The sequence below is a fragment of the Chelonia mydas genome, chromosome 6 (assembly GCF_015237465.2).
Source record: "Chelonia mydas isolate rCheMyd1 chromosome 6, rCheMyd1.pri.v2, whole genome shotgun sequence".
Classification (NCBI taxonomy): Eukaryota; Metazoa; Chordata; order Testudines; family Cheloniidae; genus Chelonia; species Chelonia mydas.
In genome coordinates, this window is record NC_051246.2 from 125,226,190 (window position 1) to 125,247,302 (window position 21,113).

The 21,113-nt window shown below is 40.6% G+C and overlaps 1 protein-coding gene across 4 annotated transcripts in view; it reads left to right on the forward strand.

Annotated features, from left to right (window-relative positions):
* The window catches only part of DDHD1 (DDHD domain containing 1), a 115,076-nt gene that overhangs the window by 54,447 nt on the left and 39,516 nt on the right, over window positions 1-21,113 (forward strand). For all 4 annotated transcript variants that reach the window (XM_037901284.2, XM_037901283.2, XM_037901281.2 and 1 more), the window contains 2 exons: window positions 12,373-12,479; window positions 12,781-12,887. In XM_037901284.2, coding sequence (XP_037757212.1) covers window positions 12,373-12,479; window positions 12,781-12,887 — 214 coding nt within the window. The remainder of the gene's footprint in view (window positions 1-12,372; window positions 12,480-12,780; window positions 12,888-21,113) is intronic.

Here is a 21,113-nt window from a genome sequence, read left to right on the forward strand (position 1 = left end):
GACACACATAGGAACACACGTGGACTGGAGTCTTCGGTTACAGCTTGGTTTATTGTAGCAGAAGCTCAACTACACTCTGCAGAAGCATAGCTGTACCACCTATTTACCTTCCCCACATCCCGAGGAGTAAACACCGAGATCCTTTTGCATTTCCCCTTTACTGTAATCATCAGCCCTCCCCATTCCCAGGTGGGCAGTTCTGGTCTTAGTCTCGGCCCAATAATTGCCCTCTAATTTCCCTGCTAAATTCCCTGCCCCTGTTTGTTTACCCTCGCTCATGACCATTGTTGCCATGTAAGGGGTCATTATTGAGCCTAATATGGTCTCAGACTGTATAATTTCCCACAAATTTTCCAACAGGGCATCAGGAATTTGCTGCAGCTATAAAAGGTCCTTAGGGGCATGGTTCCAATGACGCTGGGGAGGAGTTGTTCCTTGGGTCCGCCACAAACCTTGTGGGTCCCCATAGGTTTTTTTGGAGGGTCGGGGAAAAAGGTACCCTGAGAGCAGGGGTTCTCAACCTTTTTCTTTCTGAGGTCCCCGCCCCCCCAACATGCTATAAAAACCCCACAGCCCACCTGTGCCACAAGAACTGGTTTTCTGCCTATAAAAGCCAGGGCTTGCGTTAAGGTGTAGCAAGCAGGGCAGTTGCCTGGGGCCCCATGACACAGGGGCCCCCCACGAAGCTACATTGCTCACGCTCCAGCTTCAGCCCTGGGCGGCGGGGCTCAGGGGCCTGGGCTTCAGCTCCATGCAGTGGGGCTTCAGCCTTCTGCCCTGGGCCCCAGTGAGTCTGGTGCTGGCCCTGCTTGGAGGCCCTCCTGAACCCTGCTCGTGGCCCCGGACCTCTGGTCGAGAACTACTGCCCTAGAGTACCCTCCTATGGGTTTGACCTTTGGGGGAGGTGATCTGGGCATAAGCATAAACTGAAACTTTTTCCTGTATCTGGTGTGCCCTCTCTATGAATCTCATATTTTTATTTCCAAGTCATGTACAATCTACACCTCTGCTCATGGCAAAAAAAAAAAAAAAAAATCCAGCCTTACTGCATAGATTTTTTTTTTAATTTCCATTTTAAAAATTTCACAATTCTCACACTGACCCAATTGGAAGACATTTTAACTAGATTAGGGATAGGCTAGTGACCTTGCCCAAGGCTCCTGTAGTGTGTTCTGTCTTCAAGTCACTGGCTCAGACAGAAGTCACCATTGGTTGGTGGTGTTCATTGCAAAGGTCAAAACAAAATTCTGCTTTATAAAGTATGCTTTTAAACTTTATGTATTAATTGCATAAAAATATGGAGTTCAATCTTGTCATTGTTTGTGAGGTGCTCAGATACATTACTGATGGAAGTTGTCCTGTAAGTAGATAGGATACATAGAATGCAGCCCCAGATGAAATTGTTTTCCGAAGGACGTGGCATGATGTATCTGTTAACTTTGTTTCTTCACGATAGTATTTAAATACATTTCCTATCTAAATGTAGCGTGGCAGCTGGCACAACAAGCTGTTCCTGTCTAAGCTGATATTAGCTACAAAACTAATCTTAAGAAGGGACAGTACTTCCTGCTTAGCTAGAACAATTATTCACCTTACTTAACATAAACAAAATATTTCACTATGTTCTGTCTGGATAGCGTAGCAGAGTGGATCATTATTGCTTACGGAGGAAAATGTCATAGGTTTCTAATCTCATGAGTATTGGCATAGTTCAATGGTTCTCAAACTGTGGATTGGAACCCCAAAGTGGGTCATGACCCCTTTTTAATGGGGTTGCCAGGGCTAGCGTTAGACTTGCTGGGGCCTAGGGCCCAAGCCTCACCGCCTGGGGCCGAAGCTGAAGCCCAAGATCTTCAGTCCTGGGCAGCTGGGCTCAGGTTACAGGCCCCCTGCCCAGGGCTGAAGCCCTTGGGCTTCAGCTTTGGCTGGCTCGCTGACCGAAGGTGGTGGAACTCTGTCTTGGGCCCCCCCATTTGGGTGAGGTCAGGCTTCAGTACCCCCTCCTGGGGGGTCACACAGTAATTTTTCTTGTCAGAAGGGGGTCATGGTGCAATGAAGGTTGAGAACCGCTGGCATAGTTTATTTTATTGGTTATTTTGATTTACAGTCTAACGCAGCATTACACTGTAAGAATGGAAAGACGTTCTTCAGTACTGTTTTTCTGGAAAATGCATCCCACCTGGCTTTGGATCTCCCCGCATTCCCTGTGACCCAACCGTACTCTTTTGGGGATTTTAATCTTGAACAATCCTAAACAAAGAAAATGCATCTCTGATATCCTGTTAATTTGCCTACACACTTTTTTGGGCCTCTTTGGATGGACATTTTTGTGTTTTGTGCTTTTAGATTAATGCCTATTCATAGTGTTCAGTTTTGTTGAAGCAGACAATGACACTTGCTCTTCTAGAGCATTATTTTTCCTTGGGCATATTAGCTGGCATTTTTTTCTCAGTTGAAGTGTTGTTTTCTGTCCATATTTCTAATCTCTCTAGGTTACCTTCATTCCTGAATTTAACTTACTCCAAGTTTTGCTGGCCTTTTTTTGGTCTGTGCTCGGAAATTTTACTGAAATAGCTATTCTAGAATAAATTTTCTGGAATTGTTATTTTTTGGTAAATTTCCAAGTGTAGATAGCAATTAATTACTTAGATCCAAGGGACATATTGCACCTCATATGTGTTTCTTCTATCCTTGAAACAACTTGACTGCATTAAGGGTGCTGTTGCAGTTTTAAGTTTTCCTTTTACCTGTTTGACTCTGACTTGTAAGGGGTTTTGATAGACAGCAGTCTGGCTTTGATAAGGACACCGCTAACTGCCTATTTATAGTTTGTCATTGGTGGCTACACTTAAATTTCCATCTTTAACTGAGGAATTCAAATGGCTAATGCTGTTTTAACATTCTCAACTGGGGATTGTCTTGCAGAGTAAATGAAGTGAAATGTTCAGTACTTTAGCTTTACTAGAGCTTAGCAGGATCTAATTGGCAGCAAAGAGGAAAAAAACGATAGCACTTGAATAAAGCCTCTTAACATAACTAATAAAAATTCTGTTCAGCTTAGAATGTCTGCTGCAGCTGGTACTGAACAGTGTTTCCCACATAATTTTGAATGCTTTCCTAAAATCTTGCATTGTGGATTTTATTTTATAGACGTCTAATGCATAACTACATGTATTAAATCAAGAATGTGCAGGTGCGTTTTAGGTTACATATATTTTCCCATTACGTTTTAGCCACATAAGTTCAGTTTATCCTGCACTGTCAGTTTGTGTCCACTATTGAAAAGTATTATTTAACTGCTGTATGAGAGGAACTTGATGTACTATGCTAAGAATCTCCGAGGTGGCGTTGAAGCAAACTTACTTGATTAGAAAAATATTAGATAATAGGTAGGGCTCAAACTTTTTGGTAAGTGGAGCTTTCTGTGCAAAATCTGCTTTTTAATGTTTTGATTTTGAAACAGTTGCCAAAAAGTGGAAACAATACTCCTGACCTGTAATTTCATTTCTCATAATGAAAGCATCTATGAATCTGGCCTCCACTTCTGGGAAGAGTGTGTATTAAGGATAATTTCCCCGGGTGGGAGGAACAAGAACTAGATATGTTAGAATTTTATATGCAAATATGGGATGCATATTAGATGGTAAATCCATGATGTCTTAGTTACCAAGAGACCAAAATACCTATGGGGAGAAAAATTACTAATAAAATAAAACTAGTAAATGTAAAACTGGATATAGTCAACTTCAGCTCTCCCTTTGTTTCGGGTTGTGGACTGAATGCCTAGAATGCTGTCACTTGGAGAGCTACAGTTCAGTCCCTTGCGGAAGCCTGCCAACAGAACATTCCAGGATGCCTTGGAAGGTCACTCGAATAGGATTCAGATTGTGCTCTCTGCACCAGATGAGCCAAGTCTTTCACATTCACTTGTAGTGCTTAGTGAATAGCAGCTTTTCTGAAAATTACAAGTTGATTAAGTCTCTAGAATATCTGAATTGCGGAAGTCTTATGCCTTCAGGTTTCAGGATGTTAAATTTCATCTCTGCAAATCGAGGTGGTTGAGTGGCCTGTTAGTGAAGGAGACTTTTAAAGACTGGTGGAATCAAAGATGTGCATGCTGCCACTTTTATCATTCTGAAAATTACTTGGACCTACCAAGAAGCCTGTGTTTCCAGCAAAGTAAATGCTTATTGATGTGTACGCTAAAAAGACTTTTTTTGGAATCCTTTCCATTAAAGAATAATTGAAAATGGCATCTGGCAACCAGTAAAGAATTCTTCAGGTGGTAGAACAAGAACTAGAAAAGCAGTCAGCTGAGTTTTTGTAACAAGTTTATTTTTATTAGTAGTAGTATTTATTGTTTGTATTGTGGTAGTGCCTAGAGTCCACACCCCCAACTGTGCCAGTCACTGTACAGGCATATTACAAACAAGCAGCTCCTGTCCCCGAGAACTTACAATCTAGGGGCTTGTCTATACTACCCGCCAGACTGGCCAGTAGCGATCGATCCGGCGGGGGTTAATTTATTGCGTCTAGTATAGATGTGATAAATCGAACGTTGAACACTCTCCCATCGAGTCCAGTACTCCACCAGAACGAGGAGCACAAGCGGAGTCGACTGGAGAGCATCAGCTGTCGACTTACTGCAGCAAAGACACCACGGTAAGTAGATCTAAGTGCGACAACTTCAGCTACGCTATTCACGTAATTGAAGTTGCTATCTTAGATCGACCCCACGCAGTAGAGTAGGCAAGCCCTTAGTGTAAGATGAGAGAACAGGCGGATACAAAAAACAGCAGGAGGGAGCACAAGGTCACGGAGACTATACTGATTATCATGTCGTCCTCCCGTCCTTTACTGTAGCCTGGATCTGCTCCTCACAAAAGCCACCCTTTGTTATGGTTCCTCCCAGGTATTAAAATAGCATACTCCTTCCAGCTGTGGATGAAAGAGCAGCACTTGGGGTGGCAAAGAGTATGTCCACCCTGCAGTTGGGAATGAGCCTTCTAGACTGGGTAGACAGACTTGTGCTAGCTCTGCTTGAGTTACCGTGCCTAAAATAGCAGTGTGGACATTTCGGTACAGAAGGTAGGTTGGGCTAGCTGCCTGACTCCAAGCTCCCTGACTCCCTGGGTCTGAGCTCAGGTGGCTAGCCCAAGCTGCTGCCCTTCCTGGAATGTCCACATTGCTGATTTTAACGTGAAAACTCCAGTGGAGCTAGCTGCAAGTTTGTCTACCTGGGCTGGGTGGCACACTCAGCTGCAGTACAGATATACTCCAAAGAGCCAGTTATTTCATCTAGTTGGCCTTTCTGCCCTTTTTTCTCCACCAACCAGTCAGCCATATGGTGGAAAACAAAATCCAGAAGAGTCGAAGTCGAAGGAATGTGGTGGGCCTATGGTGATTATCTCTCCTCCTACAGAAACACCTCCACAAGGCTTTCTCAATTTGAGTCCTTTTATGACTGTCCCATTTATACTACTCTGGGAATGACTTACTGGTTTTGCTGTTCTAGCCATACATTTATATACTGGTTCTCTCTGAAAAAAATAGAAGAATTTATGATCCTCAATAGATGAAGCTTTCTCTAAACCCCTTGTATAATATGCGTGAACAACATTCCTACAAAGAGTGTATTTCCAATTTACAGATTAGTAAAATGAAGTATCGAGAGTTTAATTTATCCCTGTCACCATGTGGCAGAGCCAGGAATACAACTTGAGTCTTCTGACTCCTAGTCCTGTGTCTTTCATTGCCCTGTCTGTAGAGTTTTTAAGAGACCAGACTAGTCTCTGGGAAGTTGACTGCTGTGTTAATATTTTCTGATCTTGAGAGAGTTGGGTTAAGGACCCATTTATTCTCTCATAGTTCTGGATGGTCTCAGACTGAAGCACTAACAGAGAAGAGTAGACACTAATGACTCTGGATAATGTTTTCAGCTCTTCAGACACTATATACTTTTTCTTTGTTATAGCTATTAAAGTGAATCTGTAAACTTGCTATACTAACTCTGAAGCTAATTTGCTTGCAGACTTTCCAGTTCTCAGTGTTGTATTGAACGTTTCTTATACTGGTTGTGAATAAGCTTAGTAATGCAATGTAATGAAAGAGAAAGTCATAGTGATAACTGTAAAGATTTTTTTAAGCCTCTAATGCACATCAGCTAAATTAAGGGATCATAATTTCATTATTTTAGTCACAGAAATAAAGGCCGCAGAATGAAAGTGCACTGTAATTTTATTCATGACGTGTCCCAAAACCTTTATTTTCAATACACCATTCTAAATACATAAAATTATATCTGTGTAACAAAATGTCTCAAGGTCTGCATTGCATCCATTTTTAATATTCTTTTGTCTTTTTATATAAATCCTAAAATAACAGAATTACAGTCACTTTCACTAATTTGATTTACAAGAAGGCTATCCCTTTAATATGATCAAAATTTCAGTAACAAGATCATTTGTAATTGGGAGAAGACAATTTTCCATTTGTTGTTTTGGATCAGTTTCTGTCACTTCAGTTGAGTATTATTAATTCAGTCACTTGCTACAGAGAGGTGCTACCTAATAAAGTAACTTAAAATTCTTAAGTAAATTGAACGAGAAGGAGCACAAAGAAGTCTTATGATAAAAGGGCTATCCCCAAAAGACATTCATATGTTAATTTTATAAACCCTGTGTTATGCATCGTGATGTACACCCCTGGCTATCTGCAAGGAGACTCGAACAGATTTTTATTTTGGTCAAAATTAAAGGGATGGAATTGATCAAAAAAGTGGGAAGCCACTGTATATTGATGTTTGTACAGATGAGCCCTTTATCCATTGGACCCTTGCATTGATTGCATAAGCTATTTGCTAAACGGTTTCAATGTATGAGAGAACTGTATGGCCCAAAGAAACCTTATGTGGCACTGCTACTGTGGAATAGTGGGAGTAGGGAGCCGGTCCAGTGGAAGGACCTTTTGATTCCATGTAGGTTTGACTGTATTTGCCCTGGTATTGTAAACATTGAGATGGACAGCACAGGAATGTTTACTGGATGCAAAAAAAAGAATAAAACAATAAATCATATCTAGTTGTAAGTTGACTTGCAATATTTTTTAGTGACTTGCGAATATGTTTAGTCAGACAAACATGGCCTGTGTGTAATCTATCTGGAAAATACTTAAACCAATTTTGAGGAACTTGATTGCAATATGATTTGAAATGTGGAAAGTGGAAATTAAAAAAACAACCAACTAGAAATTCAGGATACTCTTATACAAAACGAGAGATTTGAGGAAGTCATAAAATAAATGGAGAGATTGTAGTTTTGCTTAGATTTTGTCAGTTTTTTATATTCTTTCTATATATATTTTCTTAAAACTGACAGGATATTGTTGTACCCTCTTTGTTTATCATTCCTAAATGTTAAACCCAATCTTCTACAGTGACTGAGGGACTGGTCCTCATCACCCAGAATGAGAGTTATGTGGACCGCTGACCGATGATGTTTTCAAATGTGTATAAATCCTGTCAACTTTCAGTGAGACTTAAGCTCCAAAGTCTCTGAAGGCATGTCTACACTACATCTGCTGCTGAACAGAAGGGTTTTTTCATCAATGTAGTTAATCAGTTTTTCTAAGATGCAGTAGCTAAGTCGAGGGAAGAATTCTTCTTCCAACCTAGCTGTATCTACCCTGGGGGTTAGGTCAACCTGATTATGGAGTTCAGGGCATGGAATTTTTCACAGCCCCGAGTGACCTAGCTAGGTTGATCTAGTCTTTAAATGTAGACCAGGCCTATATCTCTTCTGAAAATGGGACTTAGTTGCTTTTGTAAATTTTACCTTTAATCTATTGTGACAAAAGGTTTGGACTAGTGCTACTAGCGACTGGACAACGTCTCTACAGTCTTAAGGTGGTTTTAATAAAAAAAAAAAATCCGGAAATAAATATCAAACTAGAAAATGTGCTTGGTTGGTGTCCCTGAGAAAAATGAAAAAAAAGTCATAGTGTGTGTGGGTGCTGGATTTTTTTGGTGAACTGCTGATAGAGTTGCTAGGGTGGACTGCTTCTCCAAATTTGGATGATTGTTTGTAATGGAGACTAACCAGGAAATCCTCTTCATCATCTTGCCCAAGGGTGGTTTTAGTAATATGCCAAACCCTTCCAAACAGGAATAGAATCCTGCGCACAACCTGGGCCTCTGAGAACTCAGTATTCCATGACGTGAAGGTTCCAATTTGCCTAGACTATACCCCATTGCTTCTGAAAAGAAAGAAGAGATCCACGGATACATGAGATGAGATTGACTTTTGTGGCCCCATAACCCTCCAAGCTTTGGGTGAATTTTATCAGACAACTAAACATCTTTAAAAACCCAACAAAGGTTAGTAACTTAATTGATAGAAAGAAGGCTGCAGTATCTGACGACATATCATCCCAGTCTTAAAGGGCTCTGATGTACTGTTTCAGTTAATACTTTATTCCTGTTTATAATTTGTACTGTTTTTTATATTTGCAACTTCCACTGTTGTATGAATCCTTTATGTACCTTCTCCGGCTACTGTTAGGACACAGTTATTTCACAAAGGTGTTACTCTGCTATCCTAACTTCTTGTACTTATTGTATGGAACTCTGTGCATTCTGCATGTCTGGTGCTTCTGCGCTTTTACCAGTTGTTTGAAGCTAGAAGCTGATTGCATCCTGTTTAATATCGATGTTAGTATTTCTGAACTCCTGTTATTAGTAGGCTACAAACTGTTCTGTTTCTCAGAAGAGGCAAGAACTTCTCTAGTCTCTGCCTAAGGAGTGTTAGTATTTCCAAGAACTGCTCTTTAGCTTTTAAAGTTTAACTTTTCCTGTGTCTTGTGCTATATGATGAACTTCTTCTATTCAGTCAAGTGTATTTTCTTTTGTTTTGCTATGCAGGTGGCTTGCTAAGTGTGGTGGTATAAATATATTTACTGAATTTCCTGCATTATCATCTTGATGATCTCTAAAATGGAGATTCTGTGGGGGTAAAGTTAGGCTCTCAAATGAGTTTCTCTGGAGCCATCTTGTAAGAAATGGCATAGTAGAGTCTTTACCTGCCAGCATTAGATCAGTTTGTGGTTGAGGTGTTTGTATTGTCATTCTGTATCTCCTCCCTTCTCCTTCCCTTGAGGATGTCCCTAAGAAATCTGAGGATTTCCTTTCTTCTGCTGCTCTATTTAGCCCCACAACATTATTCTTTTGGCCTCATATCTAGGGTTGCCAGGCGTCCAGTTTTCGACTGGAATGCCTGGTCAAAAGGGGACCCTGGCAGCTCAGGTCAGCATAGCTGACCGGGCAGCTAAAAGTCCAGTTGGCCGCACAGCGGGGCTAAGGCAGGCTCCCTGCGGCTCCCGGAAGCAGCCGGTGTAGTGGTAAAACTGCAACGGGAACATTTTTCCACCAGTAGCAGTTTTCCGGCTCCTAGGTGCAAGGGCGGCCATGGGGGCTCCGCGCACTGCCCCCGCCACGAGCTCCCTGGCCCCTCCAGAGGGAGATGCCGACGGTTTCCACCCTCCTCCACAGGGAGCCTGCCTTAGCCCTACTGCACTGCCTACTGGGAGCCGCCTGAGGTAAGCGCCACCCGACTGGAGCCCGCACCCTGAACCCCCTCCCACATCCCAACCTCCTGACCCAGCCCAGAGCACCCTCCTAACTCCCTCCTTGAGCCCGCAACCCAAACCCCTGCGCCATCTCTGAGCCCCCTCCTGCACCTCAAAGCCCCCAGCCCAGAGCGCACACCCCTTGCCAGAGCCCGAACCTCAACCTCCTGTCCCAGCCCGGTGAAAGTGAGGGAGGTTGGGGGAGAGTGAGCGATGGGGGGGGTGTGGAGGGAGTGGGGGCGGGGCCTTGGAGAAGAGGCGGGGCAGGGGTGTTCGGTTTTGTGCGATTAGAAAGTTGGCAACTCTACTCATATCAGAGACATCCTTCTAAGGAGGACTAATAGGGCTTCCTTCAGAGCCAGTCAGTTCCACTTCTTTATCCTTTGAATGAACTGTCTGGCTGAGTAGACTCCTCCGTTTCCTTCTCTTGTGGGCTGAGCATGCTGCTGTACCTCTTAAGCACTTACCATCCCATAGGTCTGGGGATCAAGAGGCTAGGAGTACAACCAAACCCAGGTTTTAAAAATGGGGGCACAGGTTATTTGTGTCTCCAGGCCATTTGGTCAGCCCAACAGTTTTAATATGAGTGTGAAAAAGGCAATTTCCCTTCCTTTCATTCCCACCCTCAAAAAACAAAAATAAAAATCCTTTCAGTCAAAATGAAATAGTTTTATATCTAGTTTATGGAATAGTTAGCTTCAACTGCCTATTGAAATGAAAAGCTTTCTGATTTCTGAGGGATGTAATGTGTACTTTTTGAGGAGGGAATTGTTTTTAAAAAAATCTGTCCAAATATTAATATGTTGGTAGAGAATATATTTTTTTCAAAGCACTCACAAACATCACCTACTTTCTCCTCACAACCTCCCAGTCAGAGAGGTGAGTATTATTTGTATTTTACAAATGGGGAAACTAAAGCAGAGACATGGAAGTGACTTGCCCAAAGCCACCCTAGAATCTCTCCATCAAAGTCAATGAGCTTTGAATCAGGCAGCATATAGTGAATGAGTGGCAGAGCTGGGGTAGAACTTGGGATTACCTGGTTTCCTGCTGCAAGTTCGTTCCACTAGATGCAGTTGCTTCTAATGCCACAAGTGCAGCTTACCTATAAATCTGTAGGCAGGCCTGCAAAACAGAGGTGACACACTCTCATTATACAGTTGTGTCCAAAATAGACAATATATGTACACCAGAGAACCTAAAGGAAAAAAAAATCTCACACCAGCTTCCAACAGTTCATCTGAACTAGTATTTCCTGTGTGGGAACCCTAGTGTAGACCGGATTCCAGCAGCTTCCAGCTTTCTCACTGTTCGTTCATTGATGTGATGATTTTAAAAAAAAAAAAGGGGGGGGGGGGGAACCCTGGAAACTGACAGACTTGTCTACACTAGCTTCAATATCAATGGGATGTTTTTTCTCAAATTGCCTAGTTGTAGGCAAGTCTATAATAATGATACTGCTCCAACTGAAGGCACTAAAAGGAGTTTGCTTATAAAAAGAAATATGCATGTTGGAGCACTGGACTAAGTCTCATTTCCTCTTTTCAGAACAAACTCTAATGCCTGTAATTGGGGAATAAACAGTCATTTTGGAAATGGCTCTTCCTAGCTCAGGACTACTGCCCTTTTAAAATCTCTTTGTGTGCTTTTACAATTTTTTTAAAAAGGAACACCATCAACATAAATCACACTTCTTTCTGAAAATTGTTACCTGCTAGTGTTGTCAGGAACACCTAAGATTACTATCACTAAAAAAGAGTAGAGAAAAACATAGCTTCCTTTACTTGTTTGTTTACTTTGTGCATTGTATAGCATTTTTATATATATTTTACTGTCTTCTTTTAATCAGTGGTTAGCCAGCTTCCCTTGTTTTTTGAGAGTCTTTCACCAGAAGCAAAGGAGGGGGCTTTTTTTTTTTTTTTTTTTTTTTTTTTTTTTTTTTTTAAGGGAAATGATTATAAAAGCCCTAAAAATGGCAGAGGGAGTCAGACACATTCAATACTTGAAAATACTTTTTTTTTTTTAATTAACTAAATTCAAATAAGGCCCATGAATGCCTATGCTCAAATGTGCTTTAAAAAGAAAAGAAGCTTTAGAGAACAGTTAGTTTATTTGCAGCCATTGCCACCAGACTGAATACTAATAAATGCTCCTGTTGCTTGCTTTGAGGCCTTTCAAGCCTTCCAGCCTCTCCCTTGGGAGCCATCTCACTTCTAAAGTGACAGTCTAACTCTTCAGACTACATGTAGTCAAACTGATAATTGTTTTCATGGTCATATTTTAAAAATCTAAATTAGCTTCTTTATGTACAAGTCAGATCACTTGTGTGAAATCCAGAGCCCATTGAAATCAATGGCACGGACTTCAGTTGAGGCCAGGATTTCACCATTCGGCCTGATTCAAAACCCACTGAAGTTAATGGGAAGACTCCCTCTGACTTTAATGGGTTTTGGGTCATGGCTTTAATATAATTCAGTAGCAATTTCAGAGACTTTATCTCTTGGGTAATTAATATATAAAGTTTCCATTATATAAGAATTAAGTACCTTAGTATAGTACATTTTAAGGTCACATAGTATTTAGAAGTAACAGTAAGCATGATATTTTTATTAATGTGTACTGCAATAATTAAAAAGTAACGGTGTGAGAAGTTTGATTTGTGTACATTATGGTAACTTTTAATTTGAAATATTGTAATTTTATTTGATGTAACCTGCATCTTAGCTAACATAGCAATTTTAATTTTTTTAGGATGCGAGATACTGCAAGAAAAATAGAAGAGAAGTACTTTTGCAATCTTGCAACACATGTTGAGTTTCTGCCTGTTGAATGGAGATCAAAACTTGCTCTTGATGGAGGTACAGTTACTGAAAATACAATTTTTAGGCATGCACAAGTATTAACAAAATGGTGATTTATATTGGAAAGTACTTGTCTTTGGGACAAATATGGGAAAAGTGGACACTTAAGTTGGCTTGAAGTGTTAATTTCAGTACTTAACTCCTTTTAGATGTATCATTAATCGTAATTTTGTAATTGTGTTCTCAGAAGTATGTAGTCATATTCTGGATTTTTTTCCACATTTTATTTATCAGTATACCTTGTAAGGTTTTGAATCTAACACTTGAGTCTCTCTCCTTTTTTTTTTTTTTTTTTTAGACACTGTTGATTCCATTACTCCTGATAAAGTGCGTGGTTTAAGGGATATGTTGAACAGCAGTGCAATGGATATAATGTATTATACAAGTCCTCTTTATAGAGATGAAGTAAGTGTTTTTTATGTATTTTGCTCTAGAGCAAGGCAAATAATGGCTGTGAAATGAAACTGCACTTCAGAATTTAAACAAAAATTTACACCCTCTTCTAAAAAGGCTCATTCTGGGGTGTCTATGAACTATAAAAAACTTGTTAAATATGGTGATTTTTGTCTTTAGTTTAGTTAGTATTAATAGCTCCCAGAATTTTGCTAGGTCCTGTGCAACACAAATGGGTTTCTGTCCCAGTGTGTGGAATCCAGTTTCACAAGTGGTGCAACGTTGTGGTAGCAAAACAATAAAGGGAGGGTGGTGCGGATGGGTTCCAGCAATAAGATTGTGGCATCTGAGCGCTGGCTGTTGCACTGTGTGGTAAGGCAGAAACCTTGATGCATTTTTTGTAGGTGTCATTTTTGTAGGTGCTCAGTTGCTTTGAATATCCTCAAACTAGATGTTCAGTTGTTTTACAAAAGAAGCTACTAGTTAGACTTACGAAAGGCCTGTATTATGGCAAAATCATGTATATGATTTCTTTCACAGTGCACTGTTGTCTGTGATGGGGCAATGTAGGTTTTCAGTAACAAATATAATCATACTACCTGAAGAGGGGTTCCAAAGAGGATGGAGCTCGGTTGTTCTCAGTGGTAGCAGATGACCAAACAAGGAGCAATGGTCTCAAGTTGCAGTGGGGGAGGTCTAGGTTGGATATTAGGAAAAACTATTTCGCTAGGAGGGTGGTGAAGCACTGGAATGGGTTACCTAGGGAGGTGGTGGAATCTCCATCCTTAGAGGTTTTTAAGGCCCGGCTTGACAAAGCCCTGGCTGGGATGATTTAGTTGGGGTTGATCCTGCTTTGAGCAGGGGGTTGGACTAGATGACCTCCTGAGGTCTCTTCCAACCCTAATCTTCTATGATTCTATGAGTACTACAAAAAGCTGTCAGTATGGTAAAGGCAAACATTTAAATAATTTTTAAAAATCTCAAACCTTGTAATATGCTGACTGTGGTTTATATTATATATCCCAATAACAGTACTGAAATTTGTATCTGACGATTTTTAATCAACACCATTTATGTGGAGCTTGCTTCAGTCTGATTTAGCTTTTTAGTATTAGAATGTATAGGTCCTTTTCTTCATCCCATTAAAAGAGTCAGAAAGGTAATCAGTTGTCACTTGTCTGTGTTGAAATTTCTTTTATTTTAAACCAGTTAGCAAAAACATTTTGGGGAGAAAAATGTCTGTCCTTTGTTATCCTTTTCATTTTCAGTAAGCTTGTGGTGCATAGTATCAAATAGTATCAAGCAGAGCACCTTGTTGAAAGAAGAACTGTATTTTAGCAAATGTTTTACTGTGTCACTGTTTTGTGATACCTTTTTCAGAGCACTTACTCTAATTTAAATTAGCCTCCTTGTTGTATGTTTCTGTTTTCATTGTATTCATTTGCACACTTCCTGCTTGGAATTAGCATTCCTGCTTGCCGATCACATTGAGTGGTTTCTCTTCAGGCAGCTCACACTTCTAATGCTTTTCATCCAAATATCTCAAAGTACTTTACAAGCAACTAATTAAACCTCAGTATGCCCCTGTGAGGTAGATTAAGCAATGAGTAGGAATCAGTTCAGCCGTATCTGCGGAGGAATGCAGCAGCTATTCTACCTAGTAAACCTACATAATAATTTAGAACAGAGTAGAACTAGTGTAACTACTGCTTTACAACTTTTGACTCTTCTGTAAGCAAACTGACCAAATGGATTCATGAACGGTATCTACCATTTTATTTCTGCTGCTCTCTCGCTTACTAAAGTGAGTCATGTCACTTAGGATATGTCTGCACTGCAGAGTGTGGGGGTGGGCGCATGGGCGCACCGGGAGAATTAATTACTGCATGCGTAGACATGGGCTTCAGTACAAGCTATACAAGTCCTCCCTGGATCCTGTGTAGTTACTCAGGTAGGCAAGCACAGGTTGAAGCCTGCACTGCCTCAGTGTCACTGCTATTGGTACCCAAGCTAGTTAGATTAAAGCTAGCTTGTGTATGTCTATATGTGCCCCACACACATACCTACCCACCCACCCCCAAATTGCACTACAGACATACCCTCAGTCCCAACCAGGAAGCAGCACACAAATCCACTGCTCAGGTAGATGGATTGCTCTGCTGAATACTATGACGACATGGCAGGTGACCCCCACCTCCAACATTAGTTGGCATTTTTCTGTAACACAGAGGCAGAACTCCAGAAGTTGCTTCTGATTTTGACTAGATAGCTGGCTGGTATGAATAACTCATGTAGCATATTATTCACATATTAAGGTTTTAAATTCTGTAGAAAATAGTGGGAAACTATGATGAAATTTGTTGCGATATGCAGGTATCTCCTACATAGATGTGAACAGTTATCACTTACCTCAAGACTCTCCTCTTTGGTGTCCATTTATGGTACTGTAACTATGTGAAGATGATTTCAATGGGTTTCTTAGTTTCACAACCATGTAACAGTAGCTTTGTGTTTCTTTAATAATAAAGGGTTTTGACAGATTAAAAAGATTAATTGACATGATATACATTTAGCATTTTGTCACCTATCTTCTCTTGTTAAATGCTCATTTCAGTGATCTGCACTATACTGAAACTTTCCAAGCTCATTGTAATCTGTACATTATTTATATGTATTTTCTTGGCAGAAAATGGCCTCTGAATACAGTATAAATAGTAGTTTGCACATTTAATCCAGGGATATCTAAACGTTTTCTCTGTAGTAAGCCTTGCAACACCTACCCACAGTTGGTAGGAGATGCATATGGAGCACTTTGCCCACTATTGAAATGCAGCCACTGCTAGGATGGAACACTGCAGCTATTTAACAACATAAAGCAACATTTCACAATAGCTTAGGACAGGAAGTGAAAAATACTGTAACCAGCTGAAACTACAGAAGAACTGAACAAATTAAAATTTGGCCAGGACATCATGATTAACAACTCTGTTCTACAGAACATTTCATGAAACCTCCATTTGATTACAAGTGTTTAAGACATCTGTGTTATGTTTCAAAGAAACAGTGTCCCCTATCACTATATTAGGCATTGATTCAGTATTTAAATAAATGTGCCATCTACTAACAGATGACTCTGCTTCTGGAGCTGCTAAGTTTTTCTTGAAGGTCTCCCATCTGTCCATTTCAGCCTGTATTTAGTGAGATCTGAGGAACGATGACTGCCATATAGAAAAGGAAGATAATGTGCTGTACTAGGCCAATTAATAAACTAAAATGCACAGACTGCATACCAAGGAGATTCCTTGTGCAGGTATTCCCTAGTATTCCTTTAAATTACTTGATATTTTCATAATATCTAAATATTCAGTAATAATTATTTAATAGTTATACTCTTGCAATTTTGAACAAATAAAAAATTTACTAACCTTTGCATTATTAATATCTTGCAAATTACTGTATTAAAACCCTGTTTACAAAGATGCAGTGGTTTGGCACAAGTCTTGACAGGCTTCATATCTAATATTACTTTTTTAACATCCTTTCAAATATAAAAATTTAAATCTTTATTTAAATGAAGATTAAGTATTACCAATATTTCAGAGTATGGACCTGAATTGGAGAAACTTCTGTGTTGTTTTTGGAACTTGAAACCTCGAGTATTCAGGAAATATTTCCAAACTACATCACACTGGTAGCATAATCTTTAAAAGGTAGTTCTTGGAGTACCTAAAGAGGATAAGCTGAAAAGGAACCCATTTTCCAATATTTTCGCTGTCCAGACTGTATCTTCTCTGTAGTGCCCTCTTGATGTCAAATTTACCTTTGAAGCCTCCTGACATTGCACAGCCTACCTGGCAGCAAGAGAGTGCACTTGTTTTTGTGTTTAAAAGTGAGAGGTTTGTGAAGCCAGAAGCTTTAACTTTTGCCGATAACTGAGATTGATGCAATGTTGTTTTTGCTTAGTCTGCTGAACCGAATAGCTAAAGAACTGCTTTACAGGTTTTTCGTTTCTACTTAATTTATCTGCTTGTCCTTGAATGTTTTCTCAACTTTGTAATATGCCAGTATACTGGATGTGCCTATACCAAAATACTTAAATTTAGTCCCAAATGACTGTAGCGGATTCTGAAAATCAGTTTTTCAGTTGGCCAGCCTCAACATTTCAACAGAATGAGGTGTCCTGCAGCAGAGAGCAGCTCTTGGGGTGAGAGGAGTAGAACAGAGGTACTTCAGGAAGCTGTGCTATTTAGGCAGAGGGGAAGCAAAAAAGGGATATGAGAAGGTCTCACCCTCTGCTTTCAGTAAGTGTGGCTTGAAATTGGATCAGAAGGCCTTGAAACAGGGGCAACAGAGTAGAATGCCCCTGTCAGAAGTCAAGAGACTTGAATGGCAGTGTACACTTTAGTCCAATGTGATAAGCCCTGTAGTTATCTTTGTGACATCCTCTCAGCCTTTATTCCTCCAATTCAGATTCAAGAGGCTACACCACAGCGTGAGTGTAAATGTGCTTCTCAGGACCCATTCAAGCTGCTTAATTGTCAGTCTGGTTTATAGATATCTTCCCCTTGAATTTTTTCTGACTGTCATTATGGCTTTCCATGAGCATGTAGAAAGCCCTTAATCGGGTTCATGAAGGTCATAGTGCATTTACCCTCTCAGTCGTGAGATATAAGCTGCTGACCTTTGAGCACCTTGATCCTGTGAGGTCAAATTTCTTGCTTTGTTTGTAAACATGCCTAGATTTTAGATGGTCAGTTTGCTACCATATATGGGGAAATCTTGGAACTTTCTTTTCTGTCCTTCATTCGCAAACTAACTGATCAGCATCTAGTTGTTACAAATACTGTCTTCTGACTCTTCAACAAATACAAAACGACCTGGATGCACCCTTGCTCGAGTCACTGGCATCTGATTGACTATGTGTTGGTCTGACAGCGGGACCTACAGGATGTGCACATAACTTGGGTATTACGCAGAGTTTATTGTTGGATTTACCATTGTCTTGTTTGATCAAAGCTTTCCCTCTCTATCTGGTTGAAAATGCATAAAATTCTGTCAATTAAGTATGTAAATGTTGCTTGGCTGAATGATCTGTCAATCACCGAACAATTTTCAACATAGCTAACTACTGTTTTTTCTAAACCATTGCATCTCTTCCAACAATCAGTGGTTATGTATCTGCTGAATGGGTATCTCTGGGTGACATTATAACACCATTATGGATTGTGTTGGGTATATGAGATGCCATCTTAAGGACTGGTTTGACAGTAATGATCCTGATATATTGAATTTTCCTGATGTAAAGCAACGAGCACATGCTGTGCTCTTCACTGTCCTGTTCTCTGTGTTGAAAAAGGCCAGGTATAAGGCAGCTTGCAGTACACTTCAACACAAACTCCACCAAATGCAAAATACGTGGTTTAACCTTAAAGCAGAGGAACTACAGGCCCTTGCTGATAAACGTGACTCCAACGGTTTCTATGATGTGGTCAAAGCTGTGTATGGCCCTGCCTGATCTGCCTTGACACTGCAAACAAGTGCTGATGGTGAATCTCTCATCAGAGATCATACCGATATCCACCAACAGTGGCTTGAACATTTTATTGAACCACTTAATCGTTCCTGTTGAGTCACTGGATAATGTCTATAAACTGTCCACATCTGCTGCACTTGCCAATCCACCCACGTGAGCCAATGTGTTCAAGTAATGAAAAATAATAAATCCCCTGTTCCCGATGCCATTCCAGAAGAGGTTTTCAGACATGCAGGAAATCTTTGCATTGACAGGCTCTTCGAATTTTTCTTACATCTAGCTTCAAGCAGTTAGTTATACCACAGCAACTGAAAGATGCCAACATCTCGGAGAGTAAAGGCTCTGAAAGCAATTGTGGTAACTACCATGGTATCTCTTTGCTCCCTGTGGCCAGCAAGATTCTTGCACCAATCCTCTTGACCTGTCTTATGACCCAAATCAACAACATTCTATCTCCGTCACAGTGTGGCTTTTGTGCTCAGTGGAGCACTATTGACATGTTTTTCATCATTCCACAGTTACAGGGAAAATGTCGCCAAAAGCACCAACCTTTGTACATTGTTTCTGGATCTAACCAAGGTATTCCACACGGTCAGCCACACTGCCCTCTGGAAATGGCTCACTAAATTTGGGTGTCCAGACAAATTTATTAACTTCATTTGGCAGTTCCATGGAGGTATGGTTGGAAGAATTAGCATTGATGGTGATCTAACAGATCCATTTCCAATCACAAGCAGGGTGAAGCATGGGTGTGTCCCCACTCTTAGCTTTTTTGGTCTATTCTTTGCTTCAGGGCTAGAGGAAACCCTTTGTGGTGCTTCAAATGACATCTGTATGTGCTTCTGCATTGGTTAGTGTCACCAGAGAACAGTCTCGGTGCTCTAGAACCTCTCTGAATGAACTTCAGACAGGACCCTCTTATAGTGTGACTACCCCGCAGGGTACGCTCTCACTAGGGGAGGCCTCCTTGGGTCTGACCTCAGAGCGTTCAGCACTCTTGTTCACACCATGAGCTCCCTGCAGTGAGTCCCCCTGGATAGGGACACCTGGGGAGGCCTTACATGCCCCCGAAGGAACCATGCACCCCAACTTCACAATAAGCAGTGACTCTCCGCCAGCGTTGTAAAACAGAACAATTTATTAGTTATCTGGAACACAGTGTAGAACAGTTCTTGTCAGCACAGAAAGTAGGAAGTCAGTAGAAAGTAGTTTCAGCAAAGTCCATCTGGGGGAGGGGGTCCAGAGCCTTGGGCTCTCCTTCCTGAGTTCCAAACCAGGAGACTGACCAGCTTCCAGCAGCCCACCCTCTGTCACACTCAGTTGCCCCTCCTCCATCCTTTGTCTCTTTCCTGGGCAAACAGATCACCTGGGCTCTCTCTTCAGTCCTCTGTTCTCCTGCTGGTCAAAACTGGCTGGCTCCCAAGATTGAGCCTCTGAGCCATCAGTTGCTAAGTTACAAAATGTCCAGGCTACTATATGGCAGTCACACCTGCCCTCTCGGGGTCTCTGAAACAATCACACACCCTTTTCCCCACCACCTAGATACTTGTGTGACACATAGGGGAAACTGAGGCACGCTAGCTGTTTGCACCCCCTGCTGCAATACCAGTAACTTTCTGAATGAGTAGATCCATATCCCACCTTGCACCAACCCCCTACTTACAGTTTCTTGTCAGCCCCTTAGACCTTGCCACTTTCAGGTTTACATAACCCATGAAGTGCTTAGAGGGTATATGCTGTCTCTGTCGAGAAACAAGAAAGACAGGGACCCTCTCTTTAAGGAAGAAATCCAAACAACTGAAGTATTTTAATTTTTTTATTGTTTTTTGTGTTACAGTAACACTCAAAGGCCCCAATCAAAATCAGGGCTTCGTTATGCTAGGTGCTATACAAATACATGGTTCTTGCCCTTGAAGAGCCGACAGTTAAATTTGAAACAATCTGGGGTTTAATTTTTTTTAAGAAACATCAATTTGAGGGTTTTGTGCCACTAAATATTAATTTAACTTTTCAGTGGTTGAAGGGGGACAGCAGCCCTTCAAAAAATATATTGCTTAAAAAAGAGAAAAGCCAGCAAAGAGAACCACTGGGCTTTAACCTCTGTTTTGTAAATATAAAAAGTGATGATACAAAGACTGATGTTAAAGCCTGCAGCATACAGAACAGTGTGCAATTTTGTTTACATTCTCATGAGAATTAATATTACCCCCAAATCTAAGCATATTTAGTTATTTTTAAAAAAATCAGTTATGAGGAAAAGGTAAATTAGTTGGGTTTATTTAACCTTTTTAGAGAAGTGAATATTTTGAAATAACTTAACTGGAAATATTTATAGATTCCAAGGCCAGAAGGGAACACTATGGTCATTTAGTCTGATCTCCTGTATAAGACAGGCCAATATTCAGTTATTAGTAGTTGTAGCGAATGAATTGTTTGTATTTGAATTTTTAAAAAAGCAGTCTAGGAAAGGAAAGTAAATGGAGAATTAAAGCAGTACTTTTGATATTGGACGTGAAAAAGTAAGGCTATTGATTTAAGAAGCATAAAGGAGTTTGCACTGAATGCATTTTCTAGAGAGGAAATGAGGTTTATAACAGGATAAAATGACAAAACTGATTTGGTGAGGTTAAAATACCTTTTAACAAGATGAAGAATTTTCTCAGACCAAGGTGTCCTTTTGCTGGCCAAAATATTGTGTCCTTTTA